The sequence below is a fragment of the Anarhichas minor genome, unplaced genomic scaffold (assembly GCF_050575085.1).
Source record: "Anarhichas minor isolate MPS153535 unplaced genomic scaffold, ASM5057508v1 ptg000064l, whole genome shotgun sequence".
Taxonomy (NCBI): domain Eukaryota; kingdom Metazoa; phylum Chordata; class Actinopteri; order Perciformes; family Anarhichadidae; genus Anarhichas; species Anarhichas minor.
Window position 1 is genome coordinate 21,664 of NW_027466510.1, and position 18,922 is coordinate 40,585.

General features: G+C 39.4%; 1 protein-coding gene across 6 annotated transcripts in view; it reads right to left on the reverse strand.

Annotated features, from left to right (window-relative positions):
• Positions 1-18,922, reverse strand: part of LOC142933933 (myocyte-specific enhancer factor 2C-like) — a 22,033-nt gene continuing 3,111 nt past the window's right edge. For 3 of the 6 annotated variants that reach the window (XM_076078247.1, XM_076078246.1, XM_076078245.1), the window contains 9 exons: positions 16,051-16,255; positions 13,828-14,031; positions 6,952-7,095; positions 6,664-6,841; positions 6,411-6,455; positions 5,624-5,790; positions 3,778-3,910; positions 3,018-3,141; positions 1-2,927 (listed from right to left, as the gene is read on the reverse strand). In XM_076078247.1, coding sequence (XP_075934362.1) covers positions 2,606-2,927; positions 3,018-3,141; positions 3,778-3,910; positions 5,624-5,790; positions 6,411-6,455; positions 6,664-6,841; positions 6,952-7,095; positions 13,828-14,031; positions 16,051-16,104 — 1,371 coding nt within the window. In that variant the 5' untranslated portion in view covers positions 16,105-16,255 and the 3' untranslated portion in view covers positions 1-2,605. The remainder of the gene's footprint in view (positions 2,928-3,017; positions 3,142-3,777; positions 3,911-5,623; positions 5,791-6,410; positions 6,456-6,663; positions 6,842-6,951; positions 7,096-13,827; positions 14,032-16,050; positions 16,256-18,922) is intronic. The other 3 variants (XM_076078250.1, XM_076078249.1, XM_076078248.1) reach the window with 3 other exon arrangements.

An 18,922-nucleotide genomic window follows, 5' to 3' on the forward strand; every position in this document is an offset into this window, starting at 1 on the left:
TTGTAACAGAGCCTGTTTTTATTTTTGTATATTTTTCTGCAAAATACAAATACTATCACATCTCTGTGAGGGAGTTGATGTACATGTACATGATCTCTGACTTTGTTTTTCTTCTGAGAAACTTTGTCTCCAGGTGGCGACAGAAGGCCAGCTTATGCCGCTAACAATCTGTTAATATTTAACTGGTGTTATTAGAAGCACGTAGTGGGAAAGCTTTTACATTTACAGTACAGACAGTCAAATCATATCATGGGGGGGGGGGGGGGGGGGTCTGAGGTACAAGTCCAGGCAGTTACTAAAAGAAACCCAAAAAACACGATACACAGTTTGGTTAGTTTACACCTGAGGACGAGCTCCGGGCTCTGACGTCCCTCAGCTTTGTTAAACCCACAGTCGGGTTCAGTTAATCTGAGAACAGCTGACCAGCCCGGAGACAACCGGTCACCATGAAGAAACACATCGGGGCTCCGCCCTCTTTCTTCTCCAACAGACACCATTGTGTGGTCTGTACATAAACTGCATTTAGTATTTTATTTGTTGAACTAGAACAGCTACTAGTGATGTTTTACTCACAGTGGCCGAGGGTTCAAGCTCCAAATATACAGTTTTTAAACCAAAATATTCAAATGTTAAGGACCCTCAGACCGCCTGTGTCTTTACAATACAAACACTCAGGCTCTTATTGTGGTGGGGTGTTACAGACAGTTTCAGGTACAAGGCACAAATTATTCAAAACGTCCACAATGTCCTTGTAGAGTCGCAGTACACAGAGGTGGAAAGTACCTTTACTCAAGTACTGTACTCTTTTTTGATGTACTAGTACTTTATGTTTTGTACTTTAATATTTATATTTTATGCAACTCCTTTTAAAATCGGAGGAAGTCCATTTCTCTCTGATATGAAGAATTTATGGCGATTATTTTTCTTTGTACATTTGTTGTACTTTTACTTAAGTAAAGTTCCACCACTGTAAAAATACTGCATAGTGTTTGTAACCAGTAATTTGTCCTTTGAGCTTCACTGTGATGTGACACCTTATTAAAGGATTATTGTTTTTATTAAAATCTCCCTGAACGTTTAATATAAAACCTCTGCTTCTTTATATTAGTTATCTTATTAAATAGAGCTGCAGACATCTAAGAATATCAATTTGATATAATAAAGAATTCAAAAATCATAACACGATATAAAGCATCTCTGTCCTGTTGGATATGGCTTTTCTGACTGCTATGCTAAGCTAACAGCTAGCCTTGTCTCCGTGCATAACAAGGCCATGAGTGACGTTTATTCATCACTCCGAGGTCAGACGACAAGAACGCAGGTTTAGTTTGTATGGAAGCAAACAAAGACATAACAATGAATAAGTTATGAAACGTGACCACGACTGAATACTTGAATACGTTACGTGGACAGATTCAAGTTAAAGCCAGTTATGTGACATGAGGTTTGATTTATCCTATTTCTTTACATAACCGTACAGAAGTACAGATATTTAAGTTTGATTTCATGTCAAATGTGGAATTTAAAAATCATTTTAAACCTTTTTGAAATCAAAAACTTTTTTTTTGTAGTTTTCCATCCGTCATATTTATAATGAATTTAATCCGCTTTATTCTGAGTCTTTAGGCATTTGTTGACATTATCTTCATGTTTTATTGACGTATTTGTGTATTCAGTGGTGGTTCGTTATTATTCACTTTTCTTTGCTTCCAAACTTTTATCTGAATTGCGATTCACAGAAAAACACATTTTCGCTGACGCGGCTCTAATGATTCTCTAACTCTGAGAAGCGTTTTCACATCAAGTGAAACTTTTCTATGCAACCTGTTGCAAATAACTTCCTCCCCACTCACCCACCTCCTCCCTCTCTCCAGAGCTCCTCCCCCTCTCTCTCTCTACTTCCTCTCTACCGCTTTCCATTTGCCTCCCCGACCCTCCATACATTCATATTTATAAATGTGCGCAAATATGTTGAACCTGCAACACGACGTGGACCGAGTTCCCCTCAGCACGTCTGCTCAGAGTACCAGACTTCTTCTTCTTCTTCTGTTTGCATACATGTGCACATGTGTGACATATTAGTTATTATACCCCCCCCCCCCCCCCCCCCGCCCTATGAACACACGCAAAACAAGCAGTACATGTACAACACACGAGTAGTACAAACGTGTAGTACACACGTTTGTATCGGATCATAACCTGGAGAGTCATTCATCAAACTGTAAAAGTAAAGATCTTTTCCTCTTGGTGTCGTCATGATGAGTAATACGTCATCAGAGTGAATCTGTGTCTCTGATTGGCTCGACTTTAGTCACTCTGAAGTGTACTTCTTAACAGTTTGATGAATACTTTCCAGAAGTACTTCCTCTCGTGTACACTTCTAGCTACAGTACATGTTGTGAATACAGCAGAACGTCACTGTATTCTGATAAAACTCTTTGACTCCGCCCCCTCTCACGTTACCATGACACATATAGCACACACCCACTCGGTACAAGAAGAATATGATATTAATAATAACACTATACGGTAACTTTTACTCCCCCCCCCATCCCTTCTGGCTGCAGCCGGGCCCCCATCATGTGGCCCCCATCATGTGGCCCCATCATGTGGCCCAGCCCTCGGAGAGCCTCATCCGTTTGACCGACGGGCTGTGTCGCTCCTCGTGATTGGCCAGCGGCTGCAGGAGGAAGTTGCCGTGGTGATCCTCGCCGTCCTCGTACGAGCTCCCGCAGCTGGACGCGCTGTCGCCGGGCGAGCGGCCGGCGGCGGAGTAACCGCCCGCGGTGGTCAGGCATCCGCCGACGAGTCCCGCGCCGAGCATGCCGATGCTCCGGTCCCCGGGAGGAGAGGCTGGCTCGGACTTGATGTGGAGGTTGGGAAGGTGGCCGGAGGAGAGGTTCAGGTTTGAGTTCTGACACAAAGTCCTGGAGGACGAGAGGAATACGTTAAACTCTTAGCTTCTATGCTTCCTTGATCGACGTCGTACCCCCCCCCGCCCTCTCAAAGATACTCACCCCATGTGTCCCAGGGCCGAGTGCTGGAGGTTCTGTATCTGCTGCTGCTGCCAGCTCGCTACTGATCCCAGACCAGAACCTCCGAACCCGGACAGAGAGGACAGGTCGCTGCTGAGGGAGAACTCTGAGGAAACACACGGAAATAAACCATAAATCATAAATCATCAGATCGGTTTCTCTGAGCTCGTTGACTTTTTATCTCAGCGACGCTATGAACATATGTCAGAGAATATGATGCATAGCTGGAGATCAGAGGCTACAAGAGAGACGTTCCATAAACAATATATCATGATGTCATTGTATGCCATGAAAGTATCGTTAGACAAATGTCCAAAAATGTCTTGAACAAAGTCGTAGCACATCATGTCGGAAAATATGAAAAAGTCATTTAGTATGTTGAAATGTCATTAAAAACTCACATAGAATGTCAGAAATGATCATGAAAAGAAGTCTTTTTTTATTAAAAAGTCAGAGTACAGTATGTCCAAAGAAGTCCGAGTATAGTTTGTCATAAAAATGTTGTGAGTGTTATTTTTACGAGGAACTTGAACTCTGCTTTTATTTTGGAGGTCCCTGATGATGCTTTTATTTTGGAGGTCCCTCATGAACAGCTGATCTGGGTCGGTCCATGCTGGAGTCTGAGCTGAAGGAGCTTCTGGTGAAGCTGCACGATGTTCTGATTCCACCAGATTCTTTGGAAGCAGGTTTGAGTATTTTCACAGCGTGGTGTGAGTACTTGTACGTGTGTTGTTGTACTCACCTGTGCCGTAAGAGGAGGAGAGTGAGGACGGATAGCCGCCCATCAGCTGTGCAGGTAGAGTCTGAGCAGCGAGGGACACGGCCGGAGAGGACAGAGACTGAGCCGTCTGAGAGTGATTTATTCTCTGGTTCTGCTAAGACGAGACAAACGGAACGTTACATAGCTGCACGTACTCATATACTCATATACTCATACACTCATACACTCATACACTCATATACTCATACACTCATACACTCATACACTCATATACTCATATACTCATATACTCATATACTCATATACTCATATACTCATACACTCATACACTCATATACTCATATACTCATATACTCATACACTCATACACTCATACACTCATACACTCATACACTCATACACTCATACACTCATATACTCATATACTCATATACTCATACACTCATACACTCATACACTCATATACTCATATACTCATATACTCATATACTCATATACTCATATACTCCTATACTCATACTCATACACTCATACACTCATACACTCATACACTCATACACTCATATACTCATACACTCATACACTCATATACTCATACACATATATACTCATACACTCATACTCATATACTCATATACTCATATACTCATACACTCATACACTCATACACTCATATACTCATACACTCATATACTCATACTCCTATACTCATACGCATACTCTCATACTCATACTCATATACTCAAACTCATATATTCATACACTCATATACTCATATATTCATACACTCATATACTCATACACTCATATACTCATGCACTCATACTCATATATTCATACACTCATATACTCACTCATATACTCACACTCATAATCTCATATACTCATACTCATACACTCATATACTCACACTCATACACTCATACTCATATACTCATACTCATACTCATATATTCATACACTCACTCATATACTCACACTCATACTCTCATATACTCACACTCATACACTCATACTCATATACTCATACTCATACTCATATATTCATACACTCACTCATATACTCATACTCATACACTCATATACTCACACTCATACACTCATACTCATATACTCATACTCATACTCATATATTCATACACTCATACAATCACACTCATACACTCATGCTCATATACTCATACACTCATATACTCACACTCATACACTCTTATACTCATATACTCATACACTCATATACTTATACTCATACTCAAATACTCATACACTCATATACTTACTCATATACTTATACTTATACATATAATGTATGTACTATCAGCCAAAGTAGTTGAATTATTATGCTAAATCTAAAGCTGTCAGACAAAGTTAGTGGATAATATTATAATATTTATATATATTTACTCTGAGATGTAGTGCAGTAAAAAGTACAGTATTTACTCAGATGTAGTGGAATAGTATAAAGTATCATTAAATGGTAGTACTTTAGTAAATGTATCTTCAGAATCAACATGAATAAACACGATATACTACTAATACTAATACTACTAATAAATAAGTCGGGTGGAAGTTTGTATTTCCTATACATTTAAATAAATCTGACAAAAAACGAATTAGTAAAATTGAAATAATTACTACATACTTGTATTAAACTATTTTAATTTCTTTAATTTAATAACATTTCTTCTCAACTACATTTTAGAGGTACATGTTGTACTTTTTACTGTACTAGATGTATTTGACAGTTGACTTTGCCGATTCTTATTTTTAAAGTATATAACTAAAATACAAAAAGCCTCCATGATATTAATAACCAACACACTGACATAAATCCACACAGTGAAGGACGAAGGTGAGCAGGACTCACGATGGGCGGCATGTTGCTGCACTTGTTGGAGGGCGGCATCAGAGTCCTGAGGTCGGGCTTACGGCTCATGCTCATTGGAGGAGGACTCTTGTCCGTCATGTTCTTGGACACGCCTCCTGGAGACCCTAAGCCCGGGGACGAGCAGAGGGAAGCGTAGCTCCCGTTTCCTGCAGACGCACATGCACGTTTGTGAGCAAATATAGATTTAACTTTAATAATCAAACACTAACGTAACAGTTTTATCTGATTAAAACCTGATTTAATTCTATTTATGTTGTAGAAATATTAAAATATACAACATAATACAGTACTATTCAATACAACACATTATAATAAACTAAGAAACACAATGTTAACAGTGTGGGATTAAATACCAACTTTAATATCAGATGAGATGCTGAACAGGTAGCTGGTCTCCAGCTCTCTGAATGATAATAATAATAATAATGATAATAATAATAATACTAATACTACTACTAATAATAATAATGATAATAATAATAATAATGATAATAATAATAATAATAATAATACTACTAATCATAATAATGATAATAATAATAATAATGATAATAATAATAATACTAATACTACTACTAATAATAATAATGATAATAATAATAATAATGATAATAATAATAATACTAATACTACTACTAATAATAATAATGATAATAATAATAATAATGATAATAATAATAATACTAATACTACTACTAATAATAATAATGATAATAATAATAATAATAATAATAATGATGATAATAATGATAAAGGTGAGTCTTACCCACACTGGAGCCCACAGCAGTCAGCAGCTCTGAGCCCATCAGTCCTACAGACACAAACACGTTCACATGATTCTATCAATATTCACAGATCAATAATCAAACTCATTCGCTCAGTTCATCAGGATTCTCTTCTGATTATTCACACGTAGATAAAACATGTAGTGTCTGAATCAAAAAAGTTATAATATTTACTACTGAAGTGAAGAAGAGGATCTGATTCATAACTCTCTTCATCTTCATATCTCTCCTCACCTGCGTTCCCGGTGCTGGAGGGCCTCTGAGGCGACATGCCGTTCCTCTGCAGGGAGGCGTGTGAGTGGGGGAGGGGCAGCAGGTTGTGGTTCCCCAGCCCACAGCTGATCCCAGGGTGGGAGTACAGCAGACCACCGGGAGCCCCGGCCATGTCGTAGCTGGATGGAACCAGACCCTGCTGGAGGAGACGGGGGTCAGTCAGTCGGCTGTCACTGATGACATATGCTGAATATACACATATATATATATACATATACATATACATATACATATATAAAGTAAACGTACACAGATCCTCTGTCTGTTGATCATCAGGTCGATGTCCTCGTTGATCTTTCGGTACTTGTCGTCAGACTCGGGGCTCTGACCCGCCGAGTCGTCGGCCTCGATGTCGGGGCTGTCGCAGCCGCTCAAACCTTTTTTACGCAACGTCTGAAAGAAACGTCCGGATGAGTGAAGCATTAATAAATCATAACACATAAACTGTGTTTACTGACTGTAGAGCGGAAACAAGGAGTCCGTTCAGAGCAACGTTTCTACAACAAGATGAATGTTTCTTTGAAGCACAAACTGTTGAAAGAAACAATCAGCAGATTGTTCAATAACTTCAGTTATAAATCATAAATATAAACACATAATGTAGACGTCATGTTTTACTATGAGGTAATATAAACATTAAAGTATAACTGCATTAAAACACATCACAAAACAACTTGAGTTACTCTGATAAAAAGAGGAAATACATGAAGTACGTAAATACTCTACTGGAGTACAATTACTACAATGTTAAGGTACTTTTCCCTCCATGTAGTGTTTGTACTTTTTACTGCATTTATTTAATAACTTTATTCAGATTATTAAAACTAAATATAATCTGCTAATAAAACTGATTTAAACATAAACAGATGAAACTATCAGCTGTTATAAAGTCATTAAAATGAGCTTAAAGTAATGAACACATTAATGCATCAATAGTTATGATACAATAATACAATATATACTATTCTGCATCTTGTGTACTTTTACTTCTGATAATAAGTATATTTTGATGCTAATACAGCGATACTCTGTTAAAGAACATGACTCTAATGTTTACAGATGAAATACGTCTCGTCCCACCACAGGAGGGCGCCGTGTGACCAGACATCAACTCAAGTACTTCAGGGAAGTACAAATACCTCAAGATGTGACTGAGTATTTCTACTTTCTGCTACTTCTACTTCTCTACGTCTCAGAGGGAAATATGAATAACTTTAGTTACTTTACAGATTCTGATTATTGATATAAAATATAATCAATAATAAATGAAGTATTAATATACATTAAAGTACCAGCAGTACATGAAGTCAGTACAATGAGCTGATGAACACATCATTATAATACAATATACTACTCTGCAGAATGAGTACTTCTACTTTCAGTACTTTGAAGATATTTTGATGATACTTTTTTACCTTTGCTTAAGGTTTTAAACATGTACTATTACTTAAATATAGTATTTATACACTGTAGTATTACTACTTCTCCTGAAGTATAAGATCCAAGAACTTCTTCCACCACCGTGTGCGTGCGTGTGTGTGTGTGTGTGTGTGCGCATATGCGTGTGTGTGTGTGTGTGTGTGTGTGTGTGTGTGTGTGTGTGTGTGTGTGTGTGTGTGTGTGTGTGTGTGTGTGTGTGTGTGTGTGTGTGTGCAGTGACAGACTGGACTAATGGGCTGTGAAGTGCTGAAGCAGACGACTGAGAGCCAAACCACACACTGTACAACACACACACACACACACACACACACACACACACACACACACACACACAGGGCTCAGCGGTTGGCCCAGTGCAGCTATCCCAGTCATGTCCACCTGTTTGGCTTCAGAGAGGGGGGGGGGGGGGGGGGGGGGAGCTACCACCAATACTAGCGTAGCTCCCGGACCGATGGCCGTAGAAGGCTATTTTTTGCTCCGCAGCGTTTCTCGTCACTCCCTCACAATCTGTCAATCTGGCTCGTCTATTAAAACATTAAACCCACTGCAGCACACACACACACACACACACACACACACACACACACACACACACACACACACACACACACACACACACACACACACACACACACACACACACACACACACACACACACACACACTGTACTCACTACTAAACACACACTCCTTCCTTTTTCAATAAAATAAGAAGAACAGCCGGTCTCTGTAACTTAAATGTAGCCGAGGAAAGAAAATAACTATTTCAATAATTCCTTTAAACAACTTCTCTGTTTTAAACATTGACTGATGGTCGAGTCGATACGTTGAACTTTATTTACTGATCAACATGACGAGTCACGTGTGTGACCTGATGAATGTGAGTCCAGTATTCTCTCTTTAAACAAAACTTTATTTGTTGGCTAAACCGCTTTTCACATTAAATAAAGAATCGGCAGTAAATGAGACAATAAGCCATCAGAAACAAGAAGAAGGTCACATGTAAGAAAATAAAAACATGATAAAAGTTTAATAATCAAAATGATAAACCCTAAAATATGTATTCAGCTGCAGTCATGTTTTAAACACGTCTGATACTCTGATGGTCTCAACACGAGGTAGAACTCGTCTACACACTTTAAAGATGATCATATTTAAATAGTAATCATGAAACAGCTCAGCGACATATTGTCCTCCGCTGGTCAGCCACAAACCTCATGAAATACTCGAGTTCAAAGGAAACTGTGCTGCAGAGCGTCCACGCTGCAGAGTCTAGAAGTTTCCTCTTAAATACTTCCAAACTACTGAAGAAGTACTTGAGTACATATTCTTAAGTTACTCTGAACCACTGGAATGTGTGAATGTGTGTCGGGGTGGCAGGTGGCAGACGGGGGGGGGGGGGGGGGGCAGCTGAGGAGGAGGCCATAATATCAGCCCTCCCTCCTCCATCTACACCTCCACCCTCTCTGCTTTTCTTTTCCATAGATTTAGTTATTTCTTTTTTAAGTTTCACTTCCTGAAACTGGTCTCTTTCTCCGTCCGTGGGTGGTCTCCTCCTCCTCCTCTTCCTCCACATTAGAAGATGTGATGTGTGCACCAGTGTGTGTGTGTGTGTGTGTGTGTGTGACATGCAGGTTTAACACTCTACCAACTCTCAGGTAGCATGAGAAGCTCTTATTTAAATTATACTTGTATTTTTCTTCTTCTTTTAGTGCAGAATAACTGTGTTATAACTGTGTTATAACTGTTGTTCTGCACTAAAGACGTGTTCTAGTTCTCTCTACTTCTACTCATCATGGTTCTGTTTCCAGAGAGGAGCAGGACTTTTATTTTGAAGTGAAAATCAAAACCACAGAGAGAAAAGCTGCATGAGGTTTGAGGGTTAAACTTCTCTTTTTAAATGAGATATGATGAAGATACATCTCCTCCTCTGTGGTGAGGTGCACACTGAGCGGGTCAGACTGGTGATGAAGGAGGCTGTGGTGAAATAAGACCAATGAGAAGCTGCTTCTCCTTATTTTCCTCCACACACACACACACACACACACACACACACAGTTAAACCACAGTCACACACACACACACACACACACACACACACCCGTCATGGCTATTCTTAGCTGTGTACTGGGTTATTTTTAGACCACTACCGGTTTCCAGTCATTTAGTTGTGAGGATCTCAGCCAACACAAAGGAACTGACCGACTATGAGAGCACATGTGAGCGTCAGTGTGTGTGTGTGTGTGTGTGTGTGTTGTATCAGATTAGAAACAGATTTTCAATGAAGCACACACACACACACACACACACACACACACACACACACACACACACACACACACACACACACACACACACACACACACACACACACACACACACACACACACACACACACACACACACACCACAGAACAGGCCAAAGCAAAATAAGGTTAACGGAGTAAAAGTGAGGAATGCAGAACTCCTCAGTTTTATAAATAGCAGAAAGGTTCCCAGGCTGAACCAACACCGTACAATACACTGATGGTTATCTAACACACACACACACACACACACACACACACACACACACACACACACACACACACACACACACACACACAGGACACATGCCAACCCGCCACATGAGGGGAAACAAAAAAAGAAAAGATGAGCAAAACAAAGGCGCCTCTCTTCTCTGGATTCCTGTCGGCAGAAACAAACTCTCTTCTTTCTCTTCTCGTCTTTATTTACTGTCGTCTCCGCTGGACTTTAATTCATAACTAAACATCAGCTTTTAAAAACGCTTTGAGCACAAAAATATGAATCTGTAAAGAAACTAAAGCCGTCAGCAGAGAAAATACTGAGAAAATACTCAAGTACAAGTACGAGTATAAGTACGAGTATAAGTACCTCAAAGTAAACCTCTGTTTGTTGTCTTTTCTGTCATTTCTCTAAAACAACAAACAGCTGATCAGATGGAACGTTTCAGAATGTTATTCATGAGTCACTCAACGACGTCATGGAAACTGTTTTATTGTTGTTGAGACAAAACAACGAAGAAAAGAATCGGAAGGTAATAAAAGCAAACGTTTGTCTGCAGAACAAATATGAGACGTATAATGAATATTCATCATAAGACGCTTAAGAATGAATTATGTGTAAAAGATGTTTCCTTTGTTTAGATGATAGATGATAAACTGAATCTCTTTGTAGTTCTTTGTTGTATAAAACATCTGCTTAGTTTTCAGGAAAGTGTGATTTTTTTTACTATTTTCTGACATTTTAAGAAATTAATCGGCAAATTCTACGTTTATATTTTTATTGTAATCTTTCATGAAACTCTGGCGCAAGAATTTCCTTCACGATTAATAAAGTTCTACCGTATCTTATATTTAGCATTTAGCTTAGCATATATACTGGGATCAGGTGGAAACAGCTAGCTGGCTCGGTCTCAAGCTAAACAAACACATACCAGCACCTAACCAGCTGTTTTTCTCAGTCTTTATGCTAAGCTAGGCTAACCAGCTCCGTGCTTCATCATGTCCGTCCTTTAAAATCTGGACTCACGCCTTCGGAGCAGCGAACGTGACCTCGACACGGCGTCGAGTGGAGACATGTGAGAGGTCACGCATGTCTCCAGAGGATGCCCCGTCAGCCAATCAGAGAAGAGGACCGATTAAGAGTGTTGGCCGAGTCTCAAATGTCACCAGCTGAATGAATCACGCTGCGATCACTCTCACACACACTCACACACACACACACACAAACACACACACACTCGCTTTTTTTTTTTAAGACACATACACACACACACACACACACACACACACACTAAGACACATACACTCACACACACACACACACACAAAGACACACACACACACACACTAAGACACATATACTCACACACACAAACACACACTAAGAAACATACACTCACACACACACTAAGACACATATACTCACACACACACACAAAGACACACACACACACACACTAAGACACATATACTCACACACACACAAACACACACTAAGACACGTACACTCACACACAAACACACACTAAGAAACATACACTCACACACACACACAAACACACACTAAGACACGTACACTCACACACATACACACACACTAAAACACACACACACACAGCGCGGAACAAACCAGAAACTCAAGGTCCTCTTCGTGTAGCAGCTCCTTTCCGGAGTTTTTTTTCCTCGTATAAATGTGTGAATATTTTCTTGTAAATATTTAATTTCAGAGCATATACAATTTTTTTTCTTGCACATTTGTGAATTTTTTTAATTTAAAATTTAACACCTTAATCTCAGAGAATATTCACATTTTTCTCGGAAATTTACGACTTTAATCTTGAAATCTCCGTCGGCTCCGTAATTATTATTATTACACAGAAAGCAGCTGGAGAGCAGCAGTAAATAAACCGGCCGGTTCACACTGCGGATGAGATGCAGAGATGAAGACGGATTAAAGTAACGAGCTAAACGGGATTACTGGAGGTTACCGAGGATCAGAGTCTGAGGGGGGGGGGGGGGGGGGGACTTAGGTGTGTCCGTGTGCACAGGTGAGCCACGGAAACACAGCCATGTTCTTCATAACAGGAAGTTAGATTCTCTGCTTGTGTGTTTGTGTTGTTGATTGTTAATTATTAGACAAAATATCTCAAATACAGAAACATATTTTTAACGTTTAAACTCGTTTCTTCCAGCCGGCTCGGTGACTTTTGACGGCTTAAACTCGACCTCGTGACTCGCTGAGCTTAGCAGACGTTTACAGGTGGAGTTTACATGCGACCAGAGACACCTTCACCTGCCGCTGGGTCCCTCTAACGTTACATAAGTCAGAACCAGGGTCACACACATACAGTCAGCTCTGCGGCTAATCGCTGCTTTCTTTATGAAACGTCTAAAAAAGAATCACAATTTCAAAGAGTCCAAGCTGACGTCTGGTTTAAAAGCCAAAGATATTCAGTCTATAATCAAACTACATGAAGAAAACCAGCAAATATCTACATTCAACATTAATATTTAACTGTTTTGGCTTTAAAAAAAGGTTGAAAAAAGTAGAAAATGTCCATTATAATCATTACATAAACAACGCGTGATGTCTTTAAAGTCTTATTTTATCCAACCAACACTCTGAAACCGAAATATATTCAGTTTACACTCAAAGAACATGAAGAAAACCAGAAATGATCTACATTTTATATTAATAATGAATGGTTTTGTCCATACAAATGTCCCAAAATTGTGAAAAAGTTCAATTATACTTTACCATATCATCATATAAACAATGTTATATCTTCAAATGTCCAACAGTCAAAAGATATTCAGTTTATTGTCACAAGAACATTCTCATAACAGAGAAGCTGGAACCGATGAATGTTTGAAATTTTAGCTTGCAAAATGACTTAAACCACAAATCAATAATCTGAATAATTCTGTTGATTGATTAAATCAATTAGTAGACTAGTATTTATAAAGTACAACAACAACAACAAAACAACATGGAAAAAACAGCAATGTTCATATTTAAGAAGCTGGAACCAGAATATTTTGGCCATTTTGCATTTAAAAACATTACGCGCGTGTGTGAGTGTGTGTGTGTGTGTGTGTGTGTGTGTGTATATGTGTGTGTGTGTGTACGTGTGTGTGTGTGCGTGTGTGTGTTACTCACGTCCACGATGTCGGAGTTGGTCCGGCTCTCGTGCGGCTCGTTGTACTCGGTGTACTTCAGCAGTACTTTGTCCATGTCGGTGCTGGCGTACTGGAACAGCTTGTTGGTGCTGTTGAAGATGATGAGGGCGATCTCACAGTCGCACAGCACGCTCAGCTCGTAGGCTTTCTTCATCAGGCCGAACTTACGCTTGGTGAACGTCACCTGGAGACAAAGAACGGAGGAAATCAAGACATTTTATTTTATTTGTGGATTTAGATCGGATTAAAAGGGACATTCTGGAGCATAACATTAACATCGTATGTTTAATAAACTATTCTAATGCGGTTGTTTCATCCAAATTATGCAGCAACTGTTGGATGATTGACATTCATGCTCCTCAGAGGATGAACCCTACTGTAGTTGGTAATCCTCTGACTTTTCCTGTTATATCCAATATGAGGTCGACGTGTGCGGCTCCGACGGAAATATCTCAACAACTATTGAATGGATTGACATGACATTTTGACATTCATGGTCACCAGAGGATAAAGTCTACTGACTTAAATGTAAACAATTATTGAATGTATTTCCATGAAATGTGGGACAGATGTTCATGTTACCCAGAGGATGAAGTCTACTGACTTCTTGGATCCTCTGGACTTTTCCTCTGACCACATTTATGGTTTTTAAGAGTCTACTTCGACAGTTATAGAACTTACTGTCATGAAATGTGGGACAGATGTGTTTACTGGTATGTAGCTAATGTTAGCATGCTAACCTGCTGAACTATGATGTAAACATAGTGAACATTACACTTGCTAAACATCAGCATGTTAGCATGTAGCTTAGCCTAAATACAGTGTCACAGAGCTGCTGGCATGGCTGTGGACTCTCAGGACTACTTTCTGTGAACTCGGGTGTGTTTTGTTTTCTTCCAGCCATTCGTTCGTTTCAGTACAAACATGAAGCAACGCAGTGCAGACAGTTTAAAAATCAATCTGCACTCAAACTGCATCACCGCACATGAATAATGAAGGTAAATGCACACTTGATGTTCAGCGTGATGGATTACACGTCTCATGGAAGCTTCAAGAGCTCGCTAATTGATTTTCAATACTTGACTGGAACAGAATGGAAGCCAACGGGCTGCTGCTGTATTTATGTGTTGGTTCCTTTATTTTGAAAGGTCAAACTGAAACATGATTGTTGGTAATAATAATTGCTTATTGCTCATAAGTTGTAGGTCAAAGTTGAAGCAGGAAATCGGTCCGTGGTGGATGTTTACAAGTAAATCTTACTTTTCACTTTTGATTTTCTCTGTTAAAGAAGTTTAATTATCTTTAAAAGTTTGATTCCAAACTGATTCTGTGATCGCTCGTTGGTTTGTTGGACCTATTTTTAGTGATATTGTTCCAATATGTCTGCAAGTAACTTGCAAAAGAATAATATTATTATAACCTGAGCTATAAAAATAAAGTTGTAGTAAAAATGAGGTAAAACCTACAAACAAAGTCCTTTGAAGACAAAGCTACACATAAATATACACGCGTCCAGCATCATACAGTCCAGTGACGAGGTCGGGGGGGGGGGGTCAGGAAGCATATGTGCCTCCATTTCCTGTCAAAACAGGAAGAGAGGAACCCCCCCCCCCCCCCCCCCCCCCCAGATAAGACGTGTGTGTGCGTGTGTGTTCATTACTCAGTTCGTCATCTCCTCTTGTGAGGATCACATGACATCACCAGTTTGAGGAAGTACAGCGAGTCCTGTTGTGTTTGTGTTTATGGATTTATGTCATTTGGACACTTTGTTCAAACGTCTTTACAGGAAATAATGATATTTGAGTTAAAAGGTTAAAAGAAAAGAAGGTTGAGTCTCTCTGGCTGCATCTTAACTTAAAGACTAACTTCATGAGCTACGTGAGGAACAAATCAAACTATCTACATCATTATTCTCATTCTCATTAAAAGATATTTAACTGATTATAAAGTGATGTTTTCTTATTGATGTGTAGACCAGGACGTCTCTGCAGCTCCACAGTATTTCATTTTAAATTAGATTTGGACACTTACCTTAAGAAATATTGAGCCGCCTGCGATTTGAAAGCCGCCGTGGGCCAAATTGCCATTTCGGTAAAATTCGTACTAAATGTAATAATTCAGTGTCTCATAGTTCATTTCACTGATTTTGCTTTTCTTTGAGCATAAATGTGTTCAGACGAGATCAACAGACCAGATTACTTACATGTCGGTTTCGTTCGTCCATAATCCGAGCTATCTGAATCTTTTTCCTCCCCATCTTGGCTTTTTATTTGTTGTTTGTCCTTCTTCTTCTTCTTCTTCTTCTTCTTCTTCTTCTTCTTCACAAACGTCTTCTTCTTCTTCTTCTCTGGTTCTTTTGTTCGACTTCCAAGTCCTCACAGTTTTTACACTTTTCAATCCCAAAACTCCTTTAAAAAAGAAACACAAACAAAACATAAACATTTATGTTAAATGCATCAATCCCAGTCAAACACACACACACACACACACACACACACACACACACATGCGGGGGGGGGGGGGGTTCAGTACCCTCAGGAGGAAGTGAAACCACCAGTCAAATAATAAGAGTGATGATTTCGGCTCCGTCACAAAAAAAAAACATCTGGAGTTTTTTTCTTTCAGAAAACCACATTTGAAGGCCGGAGTTTTGTTTTTACCGCTCGACAGAGAAAACGTCTCTGTGGGTGGAGCCACAGACTGTTAGACTATCGTGTGTTGAAGCTGCATTCTCTCTAGTGTCCACCAGGGGGCGACTCCTCTGGTTGTATAGAAGTCTATGAGAAAATGACTCTACTTCTCTCTTGATTTATTACCTCAGTAAACATTGTAAACATGAGTTTATGGTCTCAATCTCTAGTTTCAAGTCTTCTTCAGTACAGCATGATGTTCATTTAGTAACTTATGGTTCGGTTGCTCCACCCTCTATTGTCACTTCTGGTTGCAAATAAAACCAAGATGGCGGCGGCCAAAATGCAGAAGTCAAGGCTTCACACGGCAGTGACGTCACCACGACAACGTCCACTTCTTATTTACAGTCTGTGGTCCAATTGGACATGTTGGGGTCCTCCCTTCAGTGGACGTCCATCACAGTTCATCTACTCAGCTTCTCATTCTAACCTCCAAATGAAGTCATTCACTTTTCATAACTGTCCAAATCTGAGCCAGAATTCTGCTCAAACATCATGTGTGCATGAATCTACATGTTGAAGCGACGGTACATAACTGACCCTTTACCTCTGACCCTGACCCGTCACAATAAAGCTCTTCAGCCTTTTAACACTGTGAGGAAGTTCTCTTATTAGCAGTCAACACATCTGCTGCTCCTCAGAAGAAGAACCAGATTAAAGGCCGACCTGTGTGTGTGTGAGCGCCATGTGACCCGTGTTCTGCTCCTGAAGCGGAGCTTAAGAGCTCGGGTCACCGAGTTAACTGGATGTTCACGCACGCACACACACACACACACACACACACACACACACACACACACACACACACACACACACACACACACACACACACACACACACACACACACACACACACACACACACACACACACACACACACACACACACACACGGCAGGTTTTCTTGGCAGCTCCCTGCGAAGAGAAAGACGAAGACCAGGAGGTGGCGGCTCTTATTAAAGTTATGAAGATTTTCATCATATAAAACTAAAGGCAGCAACAAATGACAGATTATTTGGTCTGTTTTAACGGAGTCAGAGTCATAAAAGTCTTGTTTTGTTCGACCAAAAGCTCAAAAAAAAAAAATTATATTCAGTTAACTTTGATGTAAAAGTAGGAAAAACAGAGAATCCTCACGTCTGAGAGGCTGGAACTTCACATTTTTGGGGGATTTTTTGCTTTAAAGATCGATTTCCTCTTGAATCGAACAAAACAAACCTCGTATTTTAAGCTATTTATGGAAATATTTGTTCAGCAATAGCCATTTAATTCATCAACATTCTGTAATCGCCTTTCTGTAAACTATAGTACATAAAAGAGTACTATAGTACTATCATTTCTAAAATAGAAATAAATAAATAAACATGTAAATAAATGTACTTCTGGGGATTCAAAACAAGCTAACAATGCTATCAACAAGTAGCCAACGAGTCTCAATAAACAGCAGGTCTCCTAAAAATGACGTCCCCTCACAACGAAAACTGAATTGTGAATTACGTTTAGAAGGAAATGTATTTTATCAAAGTTTACGTTCTTGAGGATGTTTTGTTTAAAATCAAACTCAGGACTTTCACTCAGGAGACTGAGGTTCGACTCCCGTCTGAGACTATAATTCAACGTCGACGTTAAAAGTTACGCACCAAACAGACTTTAAGTCAAATCGTGATCTTTTACTCAACATAACCAAGTAGTCCCTCTAAACGGAGTTCAGAATGTACTTTAGCTGAATGGGAAGGTAATATTTAGAGTTTCTCTTCTTCTTCTGTTGAAGATGAACTAAAGTAAGTGACATCAAAACATATCTACATTCTTATTATCAACACATGCCATGAAAAGAACTGAACCAACAGTAAACTGATCCTATAAAGACATTCTTTGCAGTTTTAAATGTATTAGTCTGTTAATTGGTTCGTCAATCGACTCAGTCAAGTAATTAAAGAAGCAAAAATCAAATTATTCTCTTTTTCCAGCTTTTTAAATGTTTAAAATGATTATAAATTGATTCAGACTTTTTGGAGCATTCTTCACTTTTCTTCTGACATTTTAAAAGACGAGAGAACAAATCGATTAATCCAGAAAACAAGCAGCAGATCAATCGACTGCTTTTCTACATTAAAGAAAGTGTGTATACGAACAGAGAGCTGCTTTGATAAACACTTTGAGGCCGGAGAAGAACGTCACACGAATATCTGAGTCACGCTGACGGTGATTTAATGCGTCGCTTCAGGAAAAAAAGAAAGAAACAAGAAACAAGAAACAAGAAACTGCAGCAGGTTTAAATTTAGAACACACTCAGAAAAAAAAGGGGGATTTTAGGCCGAACGAGACGTGAGACGTTTGAGGAACGAGATCATTACATAAAACAATGAAAACGTCTGTAGACTTT